At 40.3% G+C, this 24,848-nt stretch overlaps 1 protein-coding gene across 3 annotated transcripts in view; it reads left to right on the top strand.

Moving 5' to 3' along the window:
• WAC (WW domain containing adaptor with coiled-coil) overlaps window positions 1-24,848 on the top strand; it is a 126,145-nt gene that overhangs the window by 9,829 nt on the left and 91,468 nt on the right. Inside the window, exon 2 of one of the 3 annotated variants that reach the window (XM_050939084.1) lies at window positions 24,474-24,571. The exons of the other annotated variants lie outside the window; for them this stretch is intronic. Within the exon in view, the coding sequence (XP_050795041.1) occupies window positions 24,474-24,571 (98 nt within the window). The remainder of the gene's footprint in view (window positions 1-24,473; window positions 24,572-24,848) is intronic. 3 annotated transcript variants of the gene reach the window in all.

Here is a 24,848-nt window from a genome sequence, read left to right as displayed (position 1 = left end):
GTTTGGTCCCATGCCCAGGGCAAGTGGAGGGTCCACTGTGGATCATCACAGCTGCCCGCCCAGCTCTTACCATGCCTGGGCTGCGGCTCCGAGTCTCCTCCCCTCCGCCCCCTGGCCAGAGCCGGGTTGGAGAGATCCACAGTGGTAGCTTGGGGAGCCCGAGTCTTTTTACTTGCCCTGGGCTGCAGGTCTGCTGGGGGCTGCTCAGGTTCCTCCGCCCAGGGCAGGTGGAGGGTCTGCCACAGCTCCCCACAGCTGCCCAAGCAGCTCTCCCTGACTGGACTCTGACAGGGGGATGCCTTGGAATAGAGCCCTAGTGTAGAGCCCTACAGATCCAGTATGAGAGTATAGAGGATTGCGGGGGGGTGTGTGTGTGTGTGTGTGTGTGGTGTTTTCTTATTCTGCTAAAATAGCATTTTGGTGGGGAAGGCTGCATTGGTACTGAATGTCAGGACTCAGCACTCATACTTTGGAACTTATACTTTGGCAATAGTAGTAGTAAATTGTTAAAAAACGGTGTACCCAAATACAGCTCTTTAAAAGAGCACATGCTCAAGAGACAACTCCATTTTATTTTTACATTGAACAGGATTGATTATCTTCTCATTTTCTTTTTTATGGTGTCATTGGGAGAGATGATACACTACAATTTCAGCATTTTTGCTAATGTTGCAGATGAAGGCTTGCCACTCCCCGAAGTGAATATTCTAATGGGAGGCTATCATAGAAGTGTTCTTGTTCTGGTGAAATGTCCTCAGTCTGTTCTAAAAACCAAAGTATATATTAATAAATTAGTATTTTTATAAAATAGGAAAGTTTTCGGCTCTTAGAATTGAGCTTCCAAATCACATAACTGATTTGTAAGGTAAACGTTGCCTTTTTCCCCCCTTGTTTGTTTGGGAATAACAAATGTTTTGATGATTTACTTTGGAAGTTGTATAATGTAGTAGTTTTGGTTGCACAGTTAGTTGAGCTCTTGTGTAATCACACATTTTGCAAAACTTCTGTAGTTTAAAAACAGTAGTTAAATTTCTGAAATCTACAAACAGAAATCCACTTGTCTATGGGAAGAGATTCAGGAATGATCAAACAGAGAAAACTTGGCAATTTTTGCTATAAAATACATACCTGTTCAGACTTGCTACAAAAGCCCATCATGGCTGGTTTGCAACTAAATAGGGCTTTTTCTCACTGAGGAGACAACTATCTACAGGGCTTTCAGTGCACCAATTCTGGCCTGCTATTCTGCCGTTTTACTCTGCGGAACCTCTGCATTCCTCACCTAGTTAATGGCCAGATACGTTAAGGGTATGGCTACACTTGCAACTTCAAAGTGCTGCCGTGAGAGCTCGCCCGTGGCAGCGCTTTGAAGTGCGAGTGTGGTCGCGGCACCAGCGCTGGGAGAGAGCTCTCCCAGTGCTGCAGGTACTCCACGTCCTTGTGGGGATTAGCTTACAGCGCTGGGAGCCACGCTCACATCGGTGCCTCACAGCGCTGTAACTTGCTGTGCTCGGGGTGTTTTTTCATACCCCTGAGTGATAAAGTTGCAGCGCTGTAAAGCGCCAGTGTAGCCAAGGCCTAAGAGAACTTCAGTAAGCATGTTGTCAGTCCCTTCATGTTAGTAGTATTGGAATAGTTCTGATGTTTGAAAGTGCTGATTTGTCAAAAGCTTTTTAAAAATCTGAACTTAAAAAACAGTTTAAAAAAATCTAAGGTATATTGACCTTGAACAAAGGGCTCTTGACTCAAGCTCTTTACAAGTGTGTGTGTATTTTTGCTGCATATATGAATTTGCTGCATAATGTTGTACATAGTGTCAGCATACCAAAATAGTCATGGAAATATTGATTAAATCCCTTGGTTGCCATACAGTTTACAGACATTTTGGGGTGACGCTTTGAACTACATTGTTTTATTACTTTAAAATAAAGTTTTAGAAAATTGGCACAATCTAATTGAGTTGGCAAAAGCCAGCAAGTTGCATTGATTTTGCTTTTTTCCTATGGGTTACAAAATGCTTCTGAAACAGAAGAACTTTCTTTGCATGTTTTCACCTGTTTTGAAATGGGAACCATAGTCAGTAGGCTAAATGAATTAAAAGGTGGTGACATTTCACTATTCCTAACTGCCTTGGTGTTCTGTACTGTAACTCTAACTTTAAAACTTGTTGTGTCTTTTGCTTGATGAATTGTAAGAGATTCTTTAGCTTTGCACAGTAAAGTTACAGTGGGAAGAGAAATGTTTCCTTTCTCCAGTGTAAGAAGCACAGTATAGAAGCCTCTTTATTCATAGTACCCTTGGTCTACACTACTCATAGGGCAGCTTATGTCAACCTGATTATGTCAGTGTACACGCTACAGCCTTGCTCCCACTGATGTAAGTGCCCTACTACACCGACATAATATCTCCACTTCCCTGAGAGGTGTAGAACTTATGTCGGTGTAGTTAGGGCGATGCTGTATCCATGTAGACACCGTTATTTACTTCGACTGACTGTCATTCTTTCCAATTTCACTGCTTCTAGCAGACCTCCACCTGCCCCCTGGCTCCCAGCCCAGCTGCTGCCTGGGCTCCCCTCTGCCAGCTGGGTTGCTGCTTGAAGACTCCCTGCTTCCTGCAGGGAGCCCTGGTACTGCACTGAGGCTCACGGCTGCCTCTTCTCTTTCTTCCCCTGGATCTCCGCCTCTGGGAGCCCAGTTGCCCCTACGGGCTCTCTGCTCCCCACCAGAGCAGGGCTCCGGGAGGGGAGTTCCATGCCCGAAGTCAGGGTGGCTCCTGGTCCCCGCATGGGCTGGGAGATTCTGGGCAGCACCTGGGCTTCCAGCAGGGAGCTGCGTGTGGTGCTGAATGCCCAGGCTCTAAGCCCCCTCACATTGCCTAACTTAAGTCGATGAAAGTGCTCCTGGCGAGGCTGTGCACCACCGACAGAAGGAAGTGTAGTGTGGACATAAACCACCACAGTAATTACTGTAGTGGTTGTAAATCGACCTCCCATAAGTTGACTTACTTTTCTAGTGTACATATGCCTATAGTACCAACCTAAAAAATGCCATTATCCTAGTTCTTAGGTCACTTGACACATTTTATTTGGTGTTTATGAAAATTTTTATCAACACCAAAGAGAGTACCATTTAAAAAAAAAAAGTCTTTGTTTTAATGATGCATTAAAGCCTTGTGTGTTTTCCCATGGTCCTGTATTCATCATAATACACATTTTAAAGTTTTTTTTAAATAGGAAAACAGAGCAATTAAATTGTCTCTAGCGACTTTTATTAAATATTCAACAAGTCCCCAATGAAGTTGGAACTCTCCTGTCCATAGTTGTTGCTACTGGTACAGAAAGCAGTGGTAGAACTAAAACTATACTAACATTCTGTTTATGTGAAAATAAATAATTTTAGCCTGATGTGCACTCTGGTTGAAAGGTTGTTGGTTCACAGAATGACCTGGCTTGAAATTCACCTCAGGCAAGTGAAAGACTTTTCTCCTGATGAGTGTGTTGGAGGGTGATATCTAATCAATATTTGCAGAAAATAAGCCTTCATTGAAAACCAAAAATTAAGGATTGCAAAGTATTTCCGAAATGTGGAATGATTCCACATTGTCGTCCTGAAGTTAAAGTTGGTTCCAGTTTGTCTATTGCTGCTCAAAGATTTTCTCAAAGCATCTGCACAGTGAAATTCACAAGACAGGTCATTTTCACTTCTGCTAGTCAGAAAACTATGCATAATAGTGAAGGGTGACAAGAATTCTGTTTTAAAGCTGTGAGCAACATCAGAGGTTCCCACTGATGTTGTTAGTGAGGGAGGACCACCTAAAACAGGCTGACAGAGGGAAAGTTGCAAAACCCTTCTCCTTGCTATAGTCTGTTGGCTCTGAGAGAGGACAGCGTGAAGGAAACGTGTTTAGTCCTGTTCTCACAGACCTTTACCCCTGCTTGCTAGTGGACTGAGAAGGTGACAGAAATCTTTTTCTGTTCTAGCAGCTTGAAGAGGTTAATGCTTCAAATTTATCAGACACCTGTTAACCAGAGACTGATACGAAAAATAGAGTCTCAAAGGAGGGTCCTAAGATAATAGTCCAATAGAAACTCTTTGAACTTTACCAATAATAGTAGAGAGGTCTGGGCTTCTCACCAGGTCACTGACATTAGACTTCTCTTCTAGCTTTGTCTTTATCTACCTCTGGCTAATAGATGTTTGATAAACTTTTCAAGGGTTGATTTTTGATTGAGTGCATATAGAAACTATAATTTGAGTCTAACTAAATAGCATTTTACATTAAATCTAGGTTACTTTGGAGTAAAACACAAAAAGGCCCAAAGAAATGCTGACAGCACTGTTGCAGATTTACCAGTAGCAGAATTCAGTATCTGTAACAGCTGATAATAGTGCTAGCTGTGTTGGCCCATGTTGTTGTTCAGAAATGTTTTCTCTATATGCTCAGTCTTTAGGGGCAACCACCCTAAAAGCTACCTGAGAAGCTTAGGGGCAACCACCCTAAAAGCTATCCTAAAAGTTGGAAGTCTAGAAAGTTCTTTAGTGCTTCTTACCTGAGAAGTCATTCTGAATTAAACCACAGATTGATAGCTCTGTAATTCTATTGCATCGTACTTACAGGCATAATATAGACATTTTTCTTCGAAGAAAAGTATACTTTTTTGTCAGTTATTGGCTTCAGTGAAAGGTGCTGTCACTAGGCACATTTTTTGTTCCTGTTGGGTGGTGGTATTGTGCAGATTTGCCTGTTGCCCAGTCACTGGGTGACACACTCTTGTCATCTTACCAAAATGACTTTACAGCTTTTCGTTCGTTGTCTCACCTGCAGGGATTAAGTAATTTAAAAATATCCACTATTGCTTCTGTCGCCCAAGCTGTTGGTTGTTTGTTTTGCCTTTGCCAAAGTGCTTCATACACCGGGATTTTTTTCATGTTGAGTAGGTCATCTTCACCTTTTGGGTGAAGAGTTTGTATAATCCAATTCTTCAGGGGTTTTTTCCTCCAAACTGTTGGAGTTACTGACTTCAGAGTTGTGGTTTTGATACGGTTTTCACTGTAAACGTGATTTTTATGTGAACAGTACTTTCATGAGCTCTTCCCTTCCTAGAAAGATTTTTTTAATAGAAAAAACTGCTCACATATGCCGATTGAGGCACACTCCTACCGCAGTGGGTTCTGTGTGGGTTCAGAATTGTCTGATGTGGATTGATTGTATGATCAGAGCATAAACTTTTTGTTTGGAAAGTGAGGTTAATTGAACAAACAGTTTTAGCTTTTCAGAGTCTGATCATTTTTCCCCCCAGTTCCAGATTTGTTTTGCTGTCTTGTTCATTTAATTAAAACAAACTTGATGATATAAAAATCTAACTTGTCCACTAATTCTAAAGCATTATTGCATCAAATAACTTTTGCATTCCAACTCAGTGAAAATATTGTCAGTTGAGATAATCTTTGTATACTACATAACGTATTTTAGAGTTGTGGTCTGATGAACATTACAAATTCTTCTGTTCCTAAATGAACGAAACTTAAAGGTTTAGACCTCTCTTTGCTAGATAACTTTCATAATGTATAAACTGATCACTAGTCATTAGTTTCCCATCAGTCTCTTCAGTAAAACCATTGTCTGGCTCTCTTCCTGTTCCCAGTTGAGGTGTGCTGGATTACCTACTTAGAGTTCTTGCTGTTAGCAGCAGTCATCTTCCCCCCCCACCCCCCAGCAAAATGCTAAAAGTGCAGTCCTCTTTGGTCCCTGTTCTCAGCTTCAGCAGTACATCTGTGAGAAACAGGTTGCACCCACCCTGGTCGCTGAGTCCAGATCCTTCTTGGGAAAATGGGGTACCTGTAAGTGAGATGAGAAGCAAGATATTTTCTGCAGATATCCTTGGGACCTTCTTGTAGGTATTCTTGGGGCTTGTCTACATGAGAGAGCTGCACTGGTTTACCATAAGGTGTGATATTTTAAAAATTGATTTTGTGATATTGATGCAGAAGGCAGATGCTCTTCTATTGTTTTAAATAGGTTTTACTTTTGTTTAAACAAGGTTCTTTTGTTTAATTTAAGATTTAACTCAAGTCAGTTTAATCAGAATTTAATCTAAATCCTGGTTGAAATGGAAATAGGTGTCCATAAAGCTTTTTACCCTAGTTTATCTATAAATCTGTTTAAAAACTAATTTAAATTAAACTGGTGCAACTGCTGCATTTAGATAAGGCATTAGAGCAGTTCTTGGAGGGGAATAGCTCTTGAAATTTTTTTATACTTATAAAACTATTCTGAAAAGTATCAGTGTGAAATGTTGTATATAATGTATGCATAAAGAGGGAAATCTCAAGTAGTAGTGGAGCGGTTATTTTACCTTATATTTGGTACTGATGCAACCGCTGCTGGAATACTGTGTTCAGTTCTGGGGCCCACAATTCAAGTTGGATGTTGATAAATTGGAATGATTAAAGGATTAGAAAACCTGCCTTATAGTTATAAACTCAAGAAGCTCAATTTGTTTATCTTAACAAAGAAAAGATTAAGGGATGACTTGATCATGATCTATAAGTATGTGTGAGGAACAAATATTTAATAATGGACTCGTCCGCCTAGGAGAGAGAAATATAACAAGATCTGATGGCTGGAAGTTGAAGCTAGACAAACTGAAACTGGAAACAAGGCATACATTTTTAATTGTGAGAGTAATTAATGATTGGAACAATTTACCAGGGGTTGTGGTGGATTAGCCATCACTGACAATTTTAGACCAAAGTTGGATGTTTTTTCTAAACGGTATGCCACAGAACTTCCCCAAAATAATTCCTAGAGCCTCTGTTATACGTGAGGTCCGACTAGATGAACCCAGTGGTCCCTTCTGTCCTTTGAATCTGTAGTGATTCAAGATTCTAAGATTTTGTAGTTAGAGATATATTACAATCTGTATTTGATCAGCTCATCGCTCAAAGATCCACAGTTTTAGGACCCAAAGTAGTAGGGTAGAGGATTGAGTAACTTAAAATCAGTTTATTTTCCTCACAGTTTAATCTATTTACTATTCTAAAATCCTTAGGATATCATTTGTTTCAGAGACTGAAGATGAATATTTAAAGTTAAATTCTACTTTGAAAAGTGTTCCTGTAGAAATGGTATCAGGTGTTAGTTTCTATATGACTGTATCAAATTTGCCCAGTTTATAGGTAAAATTTGGCTGCTAGTAACACCTGTGTGTTGTTGTTGGCGATTAGTAGGCTTGCAAAGATAAGTTTTTCAAGCACTTGTATGGCCCTCATCACAGTAGTATGTGAACATCTCACAATCAGTAATGGACTTTAATGGACAATACACCTATGAAATAGGAATAATACCTTACATCCTATTTTATAGATGAGGAACTGAGGCACGCAATAGATAAATGACTTACCGACAGGGTCACACAAGAAGTCTATGGCAGAGTCTATGGCAACATGTGACAGAATTGATCCCAGATCTACAGAGTCACAGTCAGGTGGCTTAACAGCTAGAGACTCTCTTCACTCCCTCCCACAGATGTAACTGAAGGTACATTTATACCTGCCAAATTGTCTTACTGGTGAAGTATGACATAGAAACAAATCTTAGTTGTCAGATCTCTGGGCGAGTTCTTTTTTCCAGCAATCCAATCTTTTACTTGTAAAAGGAACAAATCTTTTATGGTGTTACTGACACAATGGTATTGGAACAGTGTTTGCCTTTTTAAATTACTGTGCTTCAAGCGTAGAAGTGCACTTTAAAACCAAAATCACCCTGGTATATCATCTGCCCATATCTCAGAAGCAGCATACCAAAAAGAGGTAGAAAGGAAGATGTGAACATATTATATGAAAAAAATAGCTCTTGATGGATGTCTTTACATGAAACTCATTTAATTAGTACTTACAATCTGTTATTTTTAATTTGCTTTGGTAGCTTTAAACTGAATTTCTTCCTGCTTGTCAAAATCTGTGCTGGTCAGAAAGTGTTCATCCACATTTTATTAAAACTATACTTTTGAAATTAGCTTCATGAAGAAAATATCATGTATTTTGATAATCTCTGGTCAAAATACTGTTGGTGCTGCTCCTTTAAGGGCACTACTACAGAATTTTTTTTCCATAAAAGTAATGGGAAATTTGCTTGTTAAAATGAGTATCTACAAGGGTGTGGATTGTAAATTTTTATTTGAATCTGGCAAAATCCAGTTTCAGTGCAGTTAATCTCCAACGTCTGAGCTCTATAACTAGAGTTATAGTTTTTTGTATTTTTTCATAATACAAGGTCTTTGGATTTATCACTAGCCAAAATTGATGCTTTTGGTGACAGTTGTAATAACTCCTGGTCAAAGACAGACTGTTTATTTTTGGAGGAGAAATGTTGGCCTTTCAGTGAAATAGTCAGGAAAATGGATGCATTTAAGTAGTTTTCTAGAACCGTGGTACTCAACTTTTCAAGACTGCTGTGTCCCTTACAGGAGTCTGATGTGTCTTGCGTACCCCAAGTTTCATCTCACTTAAAAGTTACTTGCTTACAAAATCAGACATGAAAATACAAGAGTCACAGCACACAGTTACTGAAAAATTGCTTACTTTCTCACTTTTACCATATAATTATAAAATACATTGATTGGAGTATAAATATAGTACTTGAGCTTGTTTTTTCATTTGTGAGTCTTGTCTGAAGTCCAAGCCCCACTACCCGGGGCTGAAGCATGTAACTTAGCTTCATGTGGCCCCCTGTGGCATGGGGCCCTGAGCAGTTGCCCGGCTTGCCACCCCATACTGCTGGCCCTGCACTTGCAATCCCCTAGACCCTGCCCAGGACCTCACTGGGGGCTGCAAGCCCTAGGTTGAGAGAAACTGATACAGATGAGTTTAGTACTCCCTTGAAGACCCGTGAGTGCCCCCAGGGATACACATACTCCTGGTTGAGAACCACAGTTCTAGAAGACTTTTAAGGAGCAATCGTTAAAGTGCAGTCCTTTCTCTCCAGCTTTGTTTGTAACCCTACATCCTTAAATACCATATAATTTCACATCTTTCGAAGAATCAACCTTCTTATGCATCGAGGTCTCATCCTTATAGAAAGACAGGTATGCCTCTGATGTCACTAATATTATTGAATCATAGTGGTAATTAACATCTGTAGAAAAAAGAGAACTTGAGTCAAATTGGGATTCTGCCCTGATGATGGAATTCACCCTTACATTCTGTACAGATCTACTCACTCTCAAACATAAAGAAAAATCATTTGAAAAAAGTGCTCACTTTTGAAGAAATATGTAGCCAAAACATAGGACTTTCTTTGTTTTTGTTAAAATAATAAATTTACAATTTTGTGTTCATGAAGACTTAGACATAAGATAGGAATTCACTTTGAAATCTGTGCTATTCAATTTTTTTGTTTCTTGTGACTATTCTTATTATAATCCTGTATCATGACTTGCTCCAGAAGCCATATATCACCTTTGAATTCCCATGGATGTTAATTCAAGTCTGTTTAGCTGAGTGGATGAGGTTTCCGTAGTTAAGTATAATATTACACTAGCAATTATGTAGATAAAGTTTTTAAGGGATTTACATTAAAATCCTTTCACTCCTTTTAAAGTTCAACTTCTCCTGCTTGACTGACTTTGGAAAAAAATATATTTTTCAGGCATTTTTGAATTGGAACAATAGAAACAAAAGCAATTTTTTAATGACCAACTAACATCTGTTTTAATGATCAGCTATATTGCATGGTCTTTAGACGGCCACTTACTCTGTCTAGAAAGCAATTGACACTTAAAATCGCCAGTGACTGTTCCTCCACAGCATCCATTTTGAGATTTAGATAATGTGAAATGTTTCAGTCACTAATTTAATTGAATAAGTAATGGTGATAAAACATGATTTCTTCATTATTAAACATCATTATAGATTTCATCTTGTGAGAACTCAGTTTTCTGCTATTCATACAGAAATTCCAAGACCTCTGTCTAATGTGGAGAGAAGGAAAATACTTCTTAATGTATTATTTAGCCTAGTTCATGTATTACAGAGCTTGGAAACTTTACTAGTGATCAATGCCCCCTTCAATTTGCACATTTCTTTATAAGACTGTAAAGCTACAGTAAATATGCAAACGAGTAGATATACAAGTGAATTTTTGGAACCATACATTGCAAGCAAAGGATGTTGTATTGAGAAATGAGGTAGAATGTCTTATTCTGCTGGAATCTTGAAAGAAGATGCCAATGTTGTTACTACCAACAGCCAGTGGCTTCTCTTTAAATGCAACAGGTTGACGTCTCTTGGCATGGGATTTCTTACAAATTAAGAATGATCAAATAAGAAATTGATTTGACTGTAGTGTTGAATTTGACTTGGTTCTTTCTAAATCATTAATTTCCCTTAAGCGTCTTAGATGATTTCATCATTCTTTATTGTATATGGGTACTTTAAAGTTAGCATAAAAGTGAAGAGCTATATAATTGTGTTATGGATTTAAATGACAGAAATGGTTTCAAAGCCCATCTAGTTCATAAAATGTGGCAAAACATTCTTCTTATGGATTGATGTGTTTTTAGGTTTGGACAGACAATCCTCATAGCTCTCAATACCTTTCAGTTCGAAATGTAATATGTACTATCTGTGGCCCAGATTCAGGGCTTTATTGAATATTTACTGATAGACACTAACAAATTAATTTGCAAAGAATTATTTCTTTATTGCAGTCCTCCCTGGACTCCAGTGTTTGATTCCCCCCCTCTTTAAGACTATTTGTCTGCCATTGGACAAAACCTGAAAAGCCTGTAGCTATACTACTGCAAGCTGTGATCTTGTCTGATCTCACGTAAGCTAAGCAGAGTTGGTTCTTGTTAGTACTTGAGTAAAAATTCCAAAGAAAAATATAACTGTTCTGCTTCTGTTACTGAACCAATACCCAGCATATCTTTGGGGTGCATTCAGCAGTGGGAGGTGGGATCTTTCTGATGAGATGTAAAATGGAGGTCCTGACCACTTGAAGTGCTTGTTGCACATTTTGTAGGACTAAAGATGTAAAATGTCCTGCTCAAATTCTGATTTTAGTTACTACATGTTACCATCCTAGGCCTTCATCCTGCAAGCACTTACGCATATGCTTAAGTTTACTAGCAGGAGTAGTCCCATTGGTAACAATGGTAGTAAAGTTACAAATGTGTAAATATTTGGAAGATTGGGGCCCTAGCTTGTAATCTGAATGCTGACTTTAAGATAAAGTCTCTCTGTACAACACTATGTACAAATGTTGAACATCAACCTAACTTGCCCCTATTTAGTAAACTAGGACCCCCGATCCTGAGTGAAGCGTCTGGATACTACTTCACATGCAGTTAAGGTTACTTACCATGGAGTTAAGGCTGCAGGCCCTCAACATTCTGCTGTGCTTCCCCTGCTATTCCCAAATATGAGTTTAAGTCCCCCAGCTCAGTTGGAAAATTAGGAAATGTGAAGCTAAGGTCCCTCATATCCCCCTTGCAAGTACATTAGAATCCTACTAAACACTAAAACAAATGTTAAAAAAAAAAAAATCAGGAAATGCAGACTAATGGCATGTCTTCACTTGTGTCTTGTTCGGCAGTGCTGCAATCGATTTAGCAGGTCTAGGGAAGACCCACTAAGTTGATGGCAGAGTGCTTTCCCATCGACTTCTGTACTCCAGCTCCCCGAGAAGAGTAAGGTAAGTCGATGGGGAGCATCTCCTGTCAACACAACGTGGTATAGATACTGCTGTAACTTGACCTACGTTACACCAACTTCAGTTACATAATGACTTATGTAACTGAAGTAGTGTAACTTATGTTGACTTACAGCTGTAGTGTAGACCAGCCCATAGGGTGTTGGGGGCCACTCAAGTGGCTGGCTGTGGAGCCACTAAAGCAGTGGTCGGCATAGCTGGCCCTGAGATCAGCCACACTGGCCGCTGCAGAAGTTACAGGAAGTCACAGAATCTGTGACTTCCATGACAGACATTGAGCCCTAATTATGAGGCATCACTTAAGTAAATAAGAAGTGGGGTAGTAGCGTACATGCTATTAAATAACTATACTCCTAGTATGTCTGCATTTATATATCACTTTGGGAACCTCTGAGATGTAAGGTAAAAATACTGGTTGAAATTTTCAAATGGACTAGATAATTTTTTGGGTGGCCAGTTTGAGACATCTTTAAGGGACCTGATTTTCAGAAAGTGGGCACCCACCCTCTGAAAAGCAGACTCCTTAATGGTGTCTCAAATTAGATACTGTAAATTACTAGTCACTTTGAAAATCTAAGCCACTAACTACAGTTTTAAGCTTATTTTTCAGCATTTTCTTATGTTTATTCCCTCATTCACTTGGGTTTATGGAAGAAGCCATATTCTTTACAATACAGAAATTGAAGTACTAGTGCACTACCGGTTGAGAAAACAGAATTTTGTCAGATTTAACAAAGGGTGCTTTTATTGACTGCTTGCTGATTGTTTTTAATTAAAGTAGATACACTTGTGTTTGTTTGCACGTCTCTGTTTATCTGTTCAAGAATTCATCTGTAAAATGCATTCCTACTTAAAATGTTGTATAAAGTCTCTTGGTCTTGGGTCATGGTTTGATCACATTATTTTTGGAAAACTCATTCTCATCTTAGATGTAAGGTTATAAAGCAAATTCATTTCATATATTTTTCGGCACTGAGAGTGCCCTGTTTTCTAAATGCTTTGTTTTGTTATGTCTGGTCTACGCTAGGAAATTAGGTTGGTGTATTTATGTCACTTAGGAGTGTGGATTTTTCACACCCCGAAGTGATGAAGTTAAATCTGTTCAACCTCTGGTGTAGGCAGCTCTTGGTTGACGGGAGAATTCTCTTGTCGACCAGCTAGCGTCTCTCAGAGGGGTGGAGTACTACGCCGGTGGGAGAAGCCTTCCCATCAGCATATGTAGCATCTTCACTGAAGCACTACAGCATCATGTTCTAAATGTAGACAAGCTCTTATTCATGTTTTGTAATAGTTGTTTGGCTGCTGTGTTGGAGGCAGAATTAGAGTATCTAAAAAAATTAGAAAGGTGGCAGAGCGACAGATGTATTAAACATGCAAAAACAAATATTAGCAAAGAAATACATGTGGAAGCCTCAGCTGTTCAGCTTCTTTAGTTTGCTATGCTGTAGCTAAGGTAAACTGTTCAATCATTTTTTATTTATTTTACCCATCCCTCTTAAGTTTTCTTATCCCACCCACAAATATGGAATCTGAGTCTCATAAATGAGCAGCTTTATTAGACCTTTTTCATTTTCTCTCATTTCAGTATGGTATGTTTGTATGAGGAGAGCTTTGTTTTTGTTGAATTGTAGAGCAAAGATTTCCAGCACATCCCTTGCCGCTTCCTGCCGCCCCCACTGGCCTGGGACAGCGAACTGCGGCCAGTGGGAGCTGCGGTCCACCGAACCTGATGCTGCCGCAGGTAAACAAACTGGCCCGGCCCGCCAAGGTGCTTACCCTGGCCAGCTGCATGCCAAAGGTTACCGACCCCATATCTATGGAGACCATAACATCTAAATTTGCCGTCTTTCTCCATTTAGCCTGTCATAAACGGATAAGTAAGAGTTAATAGAGCAGAAGTGCTTCATATCTCTTTGCCTGGAAAGTGTTAACAAGAACAGTGAGCATGGCTGTCACCTGACCAGAGGACAGGATACTTTTAAATCTTGAGGGAGGGAAGTTTTTGTGTGTGCTTGGTTTGTTCACTCTGGGGGCTCAGAGGGACCAGATGTGCAACCAGGTTTCTCTCCAATCTCCCTGATACAGGTTCTTATAGATCCAGAATAGTGAGTACTAGGTAGATAAAGCGAGTTAGGGTTATGTGTGTTTTCTTTATTTGCAAATGTGTATTTGGCTGAAAGGAGTTCAAATTGGTATTTTGCTGAAAAGATTTTAATTTGTACTTGTATACTTAGGCTGGGAGGGTGTTCCCAGTGTCTATAGCTGAAAGACCCTGTACCTATTCCATTTTTTTAAAATTTACAAAGATAATTTTTACTGTTTTTTCTTTCTTTAATTAAAAGCTTTTCTTGTTTAAGAACCTAATTGTGTTTTTATTCTGGTGAGACCCCAGGGGACTGGGTCTGGATTCACCAGGGAATTGGTGGGGAGAAAGGAGGGAAGGGGGAAAGAGAGGTTAATTTTCTCTCTGTGTTAGGATTACTTTCTCTCTCAGGGAGAGTCAGGGAGGGGGAGAGAGAAGGAGGGGGGAAGGTGCATTTTCCTCTCTGTTTAGGATTCAAGGAGTTTGAATCACAGTGATCTTCCAGGGTAACCCAGGGAGGGGAAGCCTGGGAGAGGCAATGGTGAGGGAAAGGGTTTACTTTCCTTGTGTTAAGATCCAGAGGGTCTGGGTCTTGGGGGTCCCCGGGCAAGGTTTTGGGGGGACCAGAGTGTACCAGGCACTGGAATTCCTGGTTGGTGGCAGCACTACAGGTTCTAAGCTGGTAATTGAGCTTAGAGGAATTCATGCTGGTGCCCCATCTTTTGGACGCTAAGGTTCAGAGTAGGGAATTATACCATGACATAGCTGCCTCAGAGGAGGAAATTTTTTACACATCAAAGTGATCCGTGAAACTGTTGAACAAATAGGTTTTAATCTGACTGCTCGCTTTGCGTTGACTGCTCTGCTTCTCATAGATGTGGATAACTCTGACCTTCTATCCAAGCAACTACTATCTTACCAGACAGAGCAAAATTGGTGGTCTTGTCTGTTTACCACCACCACCTCCATCCTGCACTGTTCTGGTGACACCTCAGTCTTTCTCAAAGTGTACATCTCTGTTTCAGAGGTGCTGTCCCTTCCCCACTGAGGCTTAAAATTTATGCTTAAACTTGAATCCCACCTCACACATGCTGCAGTTGGGGAGCAGTTGTGTGTGTAGAGTGATGTAGCTATATGTACATGTAGTGGAGAGGAAGGTAGGCAATGGCTTTGTAGAATTCAGGGATGATGTTAGCTGGAATTCTGGCTCTTCAAGAGAGAAGCTTCCTATTTGGGTGGGAAGGGGCATCAACTGTGGAAGACAGCCTGCTGCAAACATAGGCTCTGCGATCAGAACTTGGCAAGCATGTGTGTGTCTGTCTGTTTGTGAGAAGATAGGACTTAGCTCACTTTGCCACTTCATAGGACAAAGAGCACTTGCTAGAGGCAGGGTAAGCTTTAGCTTTTTTTATGTTAACTTCAGTCATAAAATAAGCAAATATTTTGATAGAAGTTAAGATTAATATGACAGACTCTTTTAATAAAGATCTTCCATTTATATTTAATACTTTCATCTCAGAGCACTTTACATATTTAAACTGATACACAACTATGCAGAAGAATCACTTCATCCACCTGTGGAACACAAGCATCTCTGAGATGAAAAGTTTGTTAGCAGTGCTCAGTGGCCCTCCTAAACAAGTTTAAGAAATCTAGGACAGGAAATAAAAATACATTTTTTCCAAATGAAATTACAGGGGAAATTTTAGGTAGGTAGAATGTAATTATTTGAGTTGAATTTGGCTGAGACTCCTGAATTAACATCCCTGTTCTTATTAATGTAAATTTAAAATCTTTGACAAAATACATGATATTTGAACATTAAACTTTCTGGAGTTTATTGGTCAAAGTCCTGTAACAGCTTTCAGATGTAGCAAAGATACATAACAATCAATAACCATGGAGACATTAGTGTACTGTTGGTCTGTGTACCAGGGGATTATTGTCAATTGTTCCTATTGTGTTTATTCAAGCCCCTTTTAGGATGGATTGACGTATTGCCCCTTTTACTGACTCCAGGTGCCTTGTATTATATCCTTTCAGTATAGCTGTAGCCTCTCAGAAATTTCTGTCTGTTTTGCTTTTTTCTGTCCTTTTTTTTCTGTTCGCTGTAAAAATATTTTTTTCCCCTCTATTCTTTTACGTGACTTGGTTTCACTCCCTTGTATTTTCTTATAGTTCTGATCTCCCCCTGCCCGATTGTTTCATTCACCTGAAAGCTTTTGGTATGGTGGGACTAAACTGAGTGCCACAAAAGTAAATAGAAGAAGCTCATGCTGGTTGGGTAGCTGCCTGAACCTGCAGCCCTATGTAGCCTTGTTTACATTGATAAACTATATCATAGTTAAAATGTTAACATGTTGTTCAACATGTTAAAAACATCTTAGTACATAGTGTTGAAAGGGACAAAATCATGTTTAAAAGTACAATAGTGTTTATTGCAGAGGGAAAGCTCTGAACTTAGATTTCATACTGTACAAAATAAGAACTTCTGCGTGTACAAGCAGTCAATTTGAGAGAATTACTGTGCAGACCCTGCAGTTGTAATTCATGTCTTTGTCACATTATGCAAAAATTTAGCTTTGAATTTACAAGTGGGAGGAGGGTTGGGGAGCTATACTTGAAAACCATGTGCATTTTTCAGCCAAACTTTACACAACTAATCTTGAGTACAGTTTCCCGCTGTGAACACAAATAAGAGTGCCTCATGCTCTGCATTAGCTACACATTTGCTTTCAAGTGCTAGTCTGCATGTTAATTACAACATATAAAGTTCTTAATTGTATTGGGCTGCAGCTAATAGAAAGATTGCCACTGTCCCATCAGAATGCTGGTGGTGATCTAAGGTTTTTCTGGGACATGGACTTACCTTTGTTATCTGGTCACCTTGGTTGTCCATCAGAGCAGTAATTTGAGAAGTCGAATAAAACATAAGCTTTTAATACTTAAGCTTGTTTCATGCAGAATCTGAACTTGTCATGGAGGGATTGAATAGATTCATAACATGTATTTATGTTGTCAGCACTAACATTTGTGAAACACTGAAATTAGGGGTAGGACAGCATAGTGTGAACACATCAAAAGAACACAGTTATACTTTACTTATTCTGTTCAGTCAGATATTACATTTTGGCTTAATCTTCCTTGTTAAGGAAGCTTTGAATCCTAATTTCCAGTCTCTCACTGAATTCAGTGCTGGACTGCTGCAGAAGCAAAAGAATTTTGACATAAAATAGGTCCACCTTGTGAGTTGTTGCCTTAGTAATGAAAACTTGCTTTATAGAAATAAATTTATTTAAAAGTGCTATAACTAAACTGTTGTGTTGACTGTAGATATACTATATATCTAAACATATTTTAGCCTTTATATACAGTTTTACAGTATTTTATTATCAAGTATGCAAATAGCACATAGAGTTTCTATTGTGACCTCCTGTTTCCAGATACTTATACCTGTCTTTAGCGTTACCAAGTGATCTCCACTCTTTTCCATGCTTGGACTGTCCAAAATTTTTTTTTGAGAATTTGAGTAAAATTCCTTGATCAGTTTTCAGTTGAAAGGTAATGAGTAAGGGACTACAAACTGCCATAACATTTATATTGCCTCACTTTTGACTGATGTTTTAAAGAAACTTCATAACAAAAGATTCTAATGTGCAGGGTAGGAATAGCCAGAGAGTAGAAGGGGATCTTAAGTCCTGCAGTGCCTCTGACTAGTGAAAGTTCTCAGAGCCTGTACAGACACACTAACATTACCAACTGTTAACTAGCTAAACTGTTAATATTTTTGGAAACCCATGTACTTATTTCATCATAGATTGTGTACGTATCAAGTTTCAAAGTTCAGTCTTTTGAGTTTCTCTTCTGGAGAAAACAATTGCAACAGTGTTTTACAGTGGTGGAAAACCATTTCAACCCATTCAGCTCAAACATGCTGTTGGTTGCTGCTTAAACTTTTTAAAAATTGATTTTGGACAGATCAGAATATGGAAAATTCCTGTGGAAAAGGTTAAGTGTTTGGTAAGTCATGACTAAATGAAAACTGTCATAGGATGACTCACCTCTCTAAATGAAGCACGTCCAGGTCCCCTGGTGCCTGAATAGGTGCTCCCAGTTGGGCCCATTAAGAAGGTGTGTCAGGACCTGTGGCCTGTAAAGGATCAGGGGAAAATTGAGAGAGGGAAAATCCCTGAAGGAAGTCAGGAAAGAGTTCTGGTGAAAGAGTCAATGAGAAAACTGGATGGGGTCTCTGGGGAAAGCTGCAGAGAGCAGAAAACCCTCTGCAAACCCTCTCTGGAAAGAGGGGAGGGATTATTTGAAAGCCAGTTGAGGGTCTAGCCAGCTGTCCTTTCTGAGCCAAGGATGGAGAGGACTGAAGACTGAGAGCAGCAGATGGAGATGTTTGCTATGTCTCAAAGCTAGAGAGCTGAAGCCAGAGGGCTAGAGAGGGCTGTGTTGGAGAGCTGGGACTGTATTTGGTGTGTTCCCTGGATTATGGTGAAGGGATTTGTTATGTGTATAGGATTTTTTCTGTAGTAAATTAACCCCATAAGGATTATTTTCACTAAGAAAGATTACTTGGACTGTTTCAGGGAACACTCAGAGGGAAAACTGAGGCAGGCACACCTGTTACCCTGAAGCCTTCAAGTAGAGGGCACTTCAAGCAGGGGGTGCCTTATGACAAGTACATTTCTAATGGAAAACAAATATTAGTAATGAGAAATGTAATAAATAACATGTTCATCATTTATGAGTTGGACACTTTTTTATTTTTATTGTGGTAGTAAAGCATTATATACTCACTGGGGTGAAGAAGGGAGGAGGAAAAGTAAAGATAGTACTTTCCTTCTCTCAAGCCCCACTTGTCTTTCTGTTTTTCCTTCTCTCTTAAGACCACTACTGGAATAATATATTGTGCTGTAGTAAGATGGTCTCAGAATGACATGGACTAAGATCATATGGTTTTACTCTTCTTTCAGCAGTCTCATCTGGTTGTCAAGGGCAGCAACTGTGATAGGATATCCTATCACAGGGATTCTCAAACTTCTTTGCATTGCAACCCCTTCTGATTTAAAAAAAAAAAAAAAAAATTACTTCATGACCCCATGAGGGGGGCCAAAGCCCGAGCCTCACCACTGGGCCAAAGCTAAAGCTCAAGGGCTTCAGCCCCAGGCAGGGGGCCTGTAATCTGAGCCACGCCGTTCAGGGCTGAAGCCCTCAGGCATGGCTTTGGCCTTGGCCTTGGGCCCCAGCAAGTCTAAGCCTGCCCTAGCGATCCCATTCAATGGGGGTCGCAACTCACAGTTTGGGAACCACTGTCCTAGACCTTTCTCCCCATCTGATCAGAATGCTGATGGCATGGGTTGTCCGACTGGCGCTGGTAATACTATTAGGGGTTCCATTAGAAAATATGTGATGGAGATAAATCTTGCACTGCGTAATAGCATCGAGAGACAGAGAGAGAACAGATCCAATCCACTCTTACTTCATGGTTTACCAAGAGAGAATACTGATAATGAAGAAACTTAAAAATTTTCTTTCCTCTGCTTATCCCCTCTCTTTTCTTCATTGTGATTAGGATTATATACCTAAAAGAACACATTTTATGCTATACAACATGACTCAGAACTTTGACTATCAAGCCATCACCCACTATTCTTATTTTGCAGTTTATGACGAGATTAAAGGCTTTTTATCTATTTTTCTCTATGTAAACTAAGAAAAAAAGAGCATCTCCTGTGACTACTGTCGCATCTTGTCAGTGATCTGAATGTTTTTGTCTAATATTTTCAGGAATATATGCATAGTTTTGCTTTGTTGACATCCACTTTTTTTCTCTTTGTAGAGTATGTAGTAAGAGGAGGCCCCGAGATATAAATCTTGGCATCAGAGGCCTGGTAAGAGGCCTGAAGCCTGCGCTAAAGTAATGGTCAAGACTTTGCTATCATAAAGCAAAGTTAAGCTGTGAGCTAGAGGCAGGCCCTGCTCACAGAAGCTTGCAAGAAAAGGGCTGATGCTGCAGAAAGAGACATACCTAAATGGTACTGGACACCAGATATCAGAACATTCGCATACTCGTACACTGCACATAGATAACAAGGAACAGGCTGATCCATCCCAATGACAGGACCAAAAGGGTAATATGATGGATAGAGTTGTTTTGTTCGAACCAACATGTATAAGGTGAGAGACGGCACCTTACTACGTAGAGGGGTTGTACCTTGCTACGTAGAGGGGTTGCACCTCATGTGTCAGGAGTGATGTGTAACTTGTTTGTACCTGTGTATAAGAATGCATCCCTGGGGCGGTGTCTTTGTCTGGCCGAGGGGGCAGTGGAAAGTCCCGCCGCTGACTGACATGCCATCTGACATGTTGTAAGGTGCCACCTCTCACCTTGTACGTGTTGGTTCGAACAACGCATGTTGTCAGATGCTACCGGTGTGGTGCTCTGCTCTGCTCAATGTTGGAGTCACTCGGCTTCGTGCGTGTGTTCCCTCTGTGTGCTGTCTCAGCTTTGCGCAAATAGCTGACACAGCAGACCTGAAAAGAACCCCCAATGACCACAGAGTCTAGTAAGATACGAAGGTACGTCGGCCAGGTTTGTTGCCGTATGGACACAGTTGCAGTTCCCCGTAGATTACTTAGTCTACCGGGCATACTATGAGAAAGTGCCTCTTGGCAATGGACTCGGCTCAGTCAGTGGCGGGACTTTCCACTGCCCCCTCGGCCAGACAAAGACACCGCCCCAGGGATGCATTCTTATACACAGGTACAAACAAGTTACACATCACTCCTGACACATGAGGTGCAACCCCTCTACGTAGCAAGGTACAACCCCTCTACGTAGTAAGGTGTCGTCTCTCACCTTGTACATGTTGGCTTGAACAAAACAACTCTATCCATCATATTACCCTTTTGGTCCTGTCATTGGGATAGATCAGCCTGTTCCTTGTTATCTATGTGCAGTGTACGAGTATGCGAATGTTCTGATATCTGGTGTCCAGTACCTTTTAGGTATGTCTCTTTCTGCAGCACCAGCCCTTTTCTTGCCAGCTTCTGTGAGCAGGGCCTGCCTCTAGCTCACAGCTTAACTTTGCTTTATGATAGCAAAGTCTTGACCATTACTTTAGCGCAGGCCTCTGATGCCAAGATTTATATCTCGGGGCCTCCTTTTACTACAGAGTAGTCATGATTTTTCAATGTACTTAATAAAAATAAATAAAATAATATAGGAGGAAATGCAGAGTCTCAAACTGGCAGTCATCAGCAGTTCTGTATTTTCCCACAGATGTTTGCTGGCGCTAGAAGCTGTAGAATTAGTAACATTGCTCTCCTGCATTGAAGTACTTAACCCGTGGTGCCTTCTGTGAGTAAAATTGATTGCATGTTTCTAGTCAGCTTTTCTCATAGTAGGTGCCACGGATGTGTTACGCATTATTGCAGAGAATTGCTAGTATTGAATTCCACCTGCTGTTTTGAATCTAAAAGAAGGAAGAAATAGTGAATGAAGATGTGGGGAAGACTTGGAGAATGACAGTGGGAGTCCATCTCCATACTCTTAATATTCCTTAAATGTCACTTTGGAAGTTGAGCTACTATAACTCACAATTTGTTTTAAAATTGTTATTTTGGGGGGCATTTTGTGAGTCATGTGACCTTGTAAGTCTTTTAGTGATTTCTGTTCCATTAAAAAACATTTTTCTTCATTTCTAAAAAAAAAAAAAAAAATCAAATGGAAATACTTGATATGAGTAACGCTAGGCTGTTTTTATTTCAACAGGAGAGATCCAAAAAGCTTTCAAATACTAGAATTCCTTTGCTATACAACGTTAACCAAAAATAAAAAAAGGCTTCTTGGGCTTATTGTATTAAACATGCATGTTCTGTTTTATGTAATGTCGCTTCAGATAGTTTGCAGAAGTATAACTTAACACTATTTTTGTCAGAAATGAATTCTTAGAAGAATATCATAGTGAATGAGAAATTAGTTGAAATGTGACTTGCATTTTATGTAAATCTTAGTAACATTTCTGAGATTCCCATACTGTTGCTAGCTAATATTACGTAACTTAAATATTCTACTTTGTATCTGGCAGTCAAGGATGATGTATTAATGGCAGAAGACCCAGAAGGGTAGATAGGTAAAAATCAGTGCCATTTCTATGAAGTGTTTTAAATGCCAAATAACAGATTGCATAGAAGTCTTGGGGAAAAAACTTGAAAAATACAGTTTTTAGACTTTTCTTTGTTATAGTATTTTTTTTAGCAGAATTGTTTTTAAACTTCTGTAAAGGCAATTAGTTTTATAATTGAACTACACTTTCCTGTTCTGTATGTGAGTGAGTTCAGAATATTTCAGCTAAACAGGAGCGTTAAATTTCCTTACCACCAATTAGTTGAGTTTCACCTATTCAGAAGGCACAATGGGCATAACTGTTACAAGCGCCTGTTCCTTCTCTCTAATTACTGGATGAATTACATGCTGCATTTTGTTTTGGTCTCTTTCATTTTTACACAAACAAAATATACAACTCTCATATCAATTCCTGTGATAACTTAAAATTATTTCCATTCTCCCTTTGAGGCTTCATGTTGTCTTTCTGGGGAATTGGCTTCTTTTTCTTTTTGTTTAGAAGGAAAGTTTATAGATTTGAAATACACCAGTACTCTAAAGCACTGCTGTATATGTATGCACCTTTTTTTTCATGGGCAGATACAGAATTCTAAGCTCCTTGGGCAGGAGGGATTGTCTTTTTGTTCTTTGTTTACAGCACCTAGAGAATTGGGGGCCTGGTCCTTGACTAGGACTCCTAGGTGTTATGGGAAGACAGATGATAAACATTTTGTTCTGCTTCATTGAGAACCATGTGTATCTGCTGGTGAGATGAGCTTCAGGGGGGTAAGTTTTTGATGACCATTTTAGACAATGCTTAGTATCCTGTAAAGCTTTAGACCAGGGGTGGGCAAACTATGGCCTGGGAGCTGCCTCCGGTCCTACGGATATTTTTAATTTGGCCTTTGAGCTCTTGCCAGGGAGCGAGGTCCGGGGCTTGCCCTGCTCTAGCCAGGGAGCAGGGCTAGGGGCTTGTCCTGCTCCACCAGCTCCTGGAAGCAGTGGCATGTCCCCCCTTCGGCTCCTACATGTAGGGGCAGCCAGGGGGACACCACGTGCTGCCCTTGCCCCAAGCATGCCAACCGAACTGCAGCCAATGGGAGCTGCTGAGGCGGCCCCTGGCTGCGCCTCTGCGTAGGCGCTGGAGGGGGGACATGCTGCTGTTTCTGGGAGCTGCTTGAGGTAAGCGCCACCCAGTCTGCACCCCCTCCCATGCCCTTTCCCCAGCCCTGATTTCCCCCCTGCCTTCCGAACTCCTCGGTCCCAGCCCGGAGCAACCTCCTGCCCCCCCAGCCCTTCATCCTCAGCCCCACCCCAGAGCCAACACCCTCAGCTGGAGCTCTCCCACTCACACCCCAACCCGGAGCCCCCTCCTGCACCCATAACTCCTCATTGCTAGCTTTACCTCAGAGCCCACATTCCCAGCCAGGGCCCTCACTCCACCCTCAATTTTGTGAGCGTTTATGGCGTGCCATACAATTTCCATACCTAGATATGGCCCTAGGACCAAAAAGTTTGCCCACCCCAGTTCTAGACAGTACAGTTCAAACTGGTGCAAAAGATTTCCGCAAAGCTCCCCAGAGGTTACATGCTGGAAATCTAGATCCCACATACAGAGGTTCACTTAGGTGGTGATCTGACTGGATGAGCTCCATAGTGGCACTTCAACGTAGCCTGAGTTGCAGGATGTGTAGAGTATAAGTCTTGATGTGTATCCTGGTGTAGAGAGACTCTTCATCACAGATAAAAGTTGAACCTCTGTAAAATGCAGAATGAGGCTGGGATTGGTAGTAGATAACTTTTTTGCCACATTGTATACATATGTTCTAATAAAATATTTATTTTTTAGGTCTATTAAAATTCTCATTTGGTCAAAGGAACAAAGTGATGAAGTGTGCACCACTTGTTTGAGGAAATTTAGAAGTTCATAATCTTAGATGAGGTATTCTGAACACAGCAATATTATATCAGACTAGATTCAAGAATTAATGTTACCTCTGGATAATAGGAATTCCAGCTACTGTAATTCCAGCTGCTGTTGTTCCATTGCTTGAAGTTACGTTATTCAGTTTACAACTTCTCAATTGGTTGCTCTGGAAATGGTTTGTTATAGTAGATAGCTTCAGATGAAGAAATAGAAACTGTAGTGTTTCATTGGTCCTCTCTCCCATTTTTACACTCCTCCCCTACCCCCCCCCCCAAAAAAAAAACCCCTCCTGTTTCTGTGGTGGATGGCCTTAGTGAAACATTATTCTTAGTATTCTTTAAATGTCATTTTAAGAACAGTATTAAGTAGATAACATATTGAGAGAGAATCTGACTGAAGATGTTTGTGTATTGCTGTACTGTTCTACCTGGTAAGGGACAGCTAGCAGCATTGTTATACCTACTATTGTGGGACACCAAGAAGTGAATTTTTTTTTTAACCCCTAAGCCTCCCTCCAGGAATTCAACTTGGGAAGATGAGGGGCATAAGAAAATTTGTCGTAGCTCATGTGAAGGGAATCCATGAGTCCAAATGGATTCAATGCTATAGGTGCACTGAACCTGATCTTTTTCTAGGGCGGGGAGTGGGAAGGTGCTTTCTATCTGTTACCTGTGGCAGAAGCATCACTCCACACCTAATCTTCTCACTGCAAAAGGATCAAGAAGAGGAGCAGGTGAGAATGGGTACAAATTAGTTATCCCTGGTGATATCTACACCTACTCTGTTAGTGATTACGGCTGAGTAAAAGGCAGCGTCTAGAAACAAAATGACACCTTGATTAATCTCTTAAATGTGAGTAATAAGGGGGAGGAGGACCCTACTCAATTTGTGTTTCAGTGATGACCTCATATTATGAAATACTAAAATGTATGTGTATTTGTGTAATGGTGATAGGTGAGACATAGCGCCACAGTTTATGATCTTTAAATACGAACATCCTACTATATTAG

The sequence above is a fragment of the Gopherus flavomarginatus genome, chromosome 2 (genome assembly GCF_025201925.1).
Source record: "Gopherus flavomarginatus isolate rGopFla2 chromosome 2, rGopFla2.mat.asm, whole genome shotgun sequence".
In the NCBI taxonomy this organism is placed as follows: domain Eukaryota; kingdom Metazoa; phylum Chordata; order Testudines; family Testudinidae; genus Gopherus; species Gopherus flavomarginatus.
Note: the sequence above shows the minus strand (reverse complement) of the source record. Positions and strands in the feature narration are given on the sequence as shown.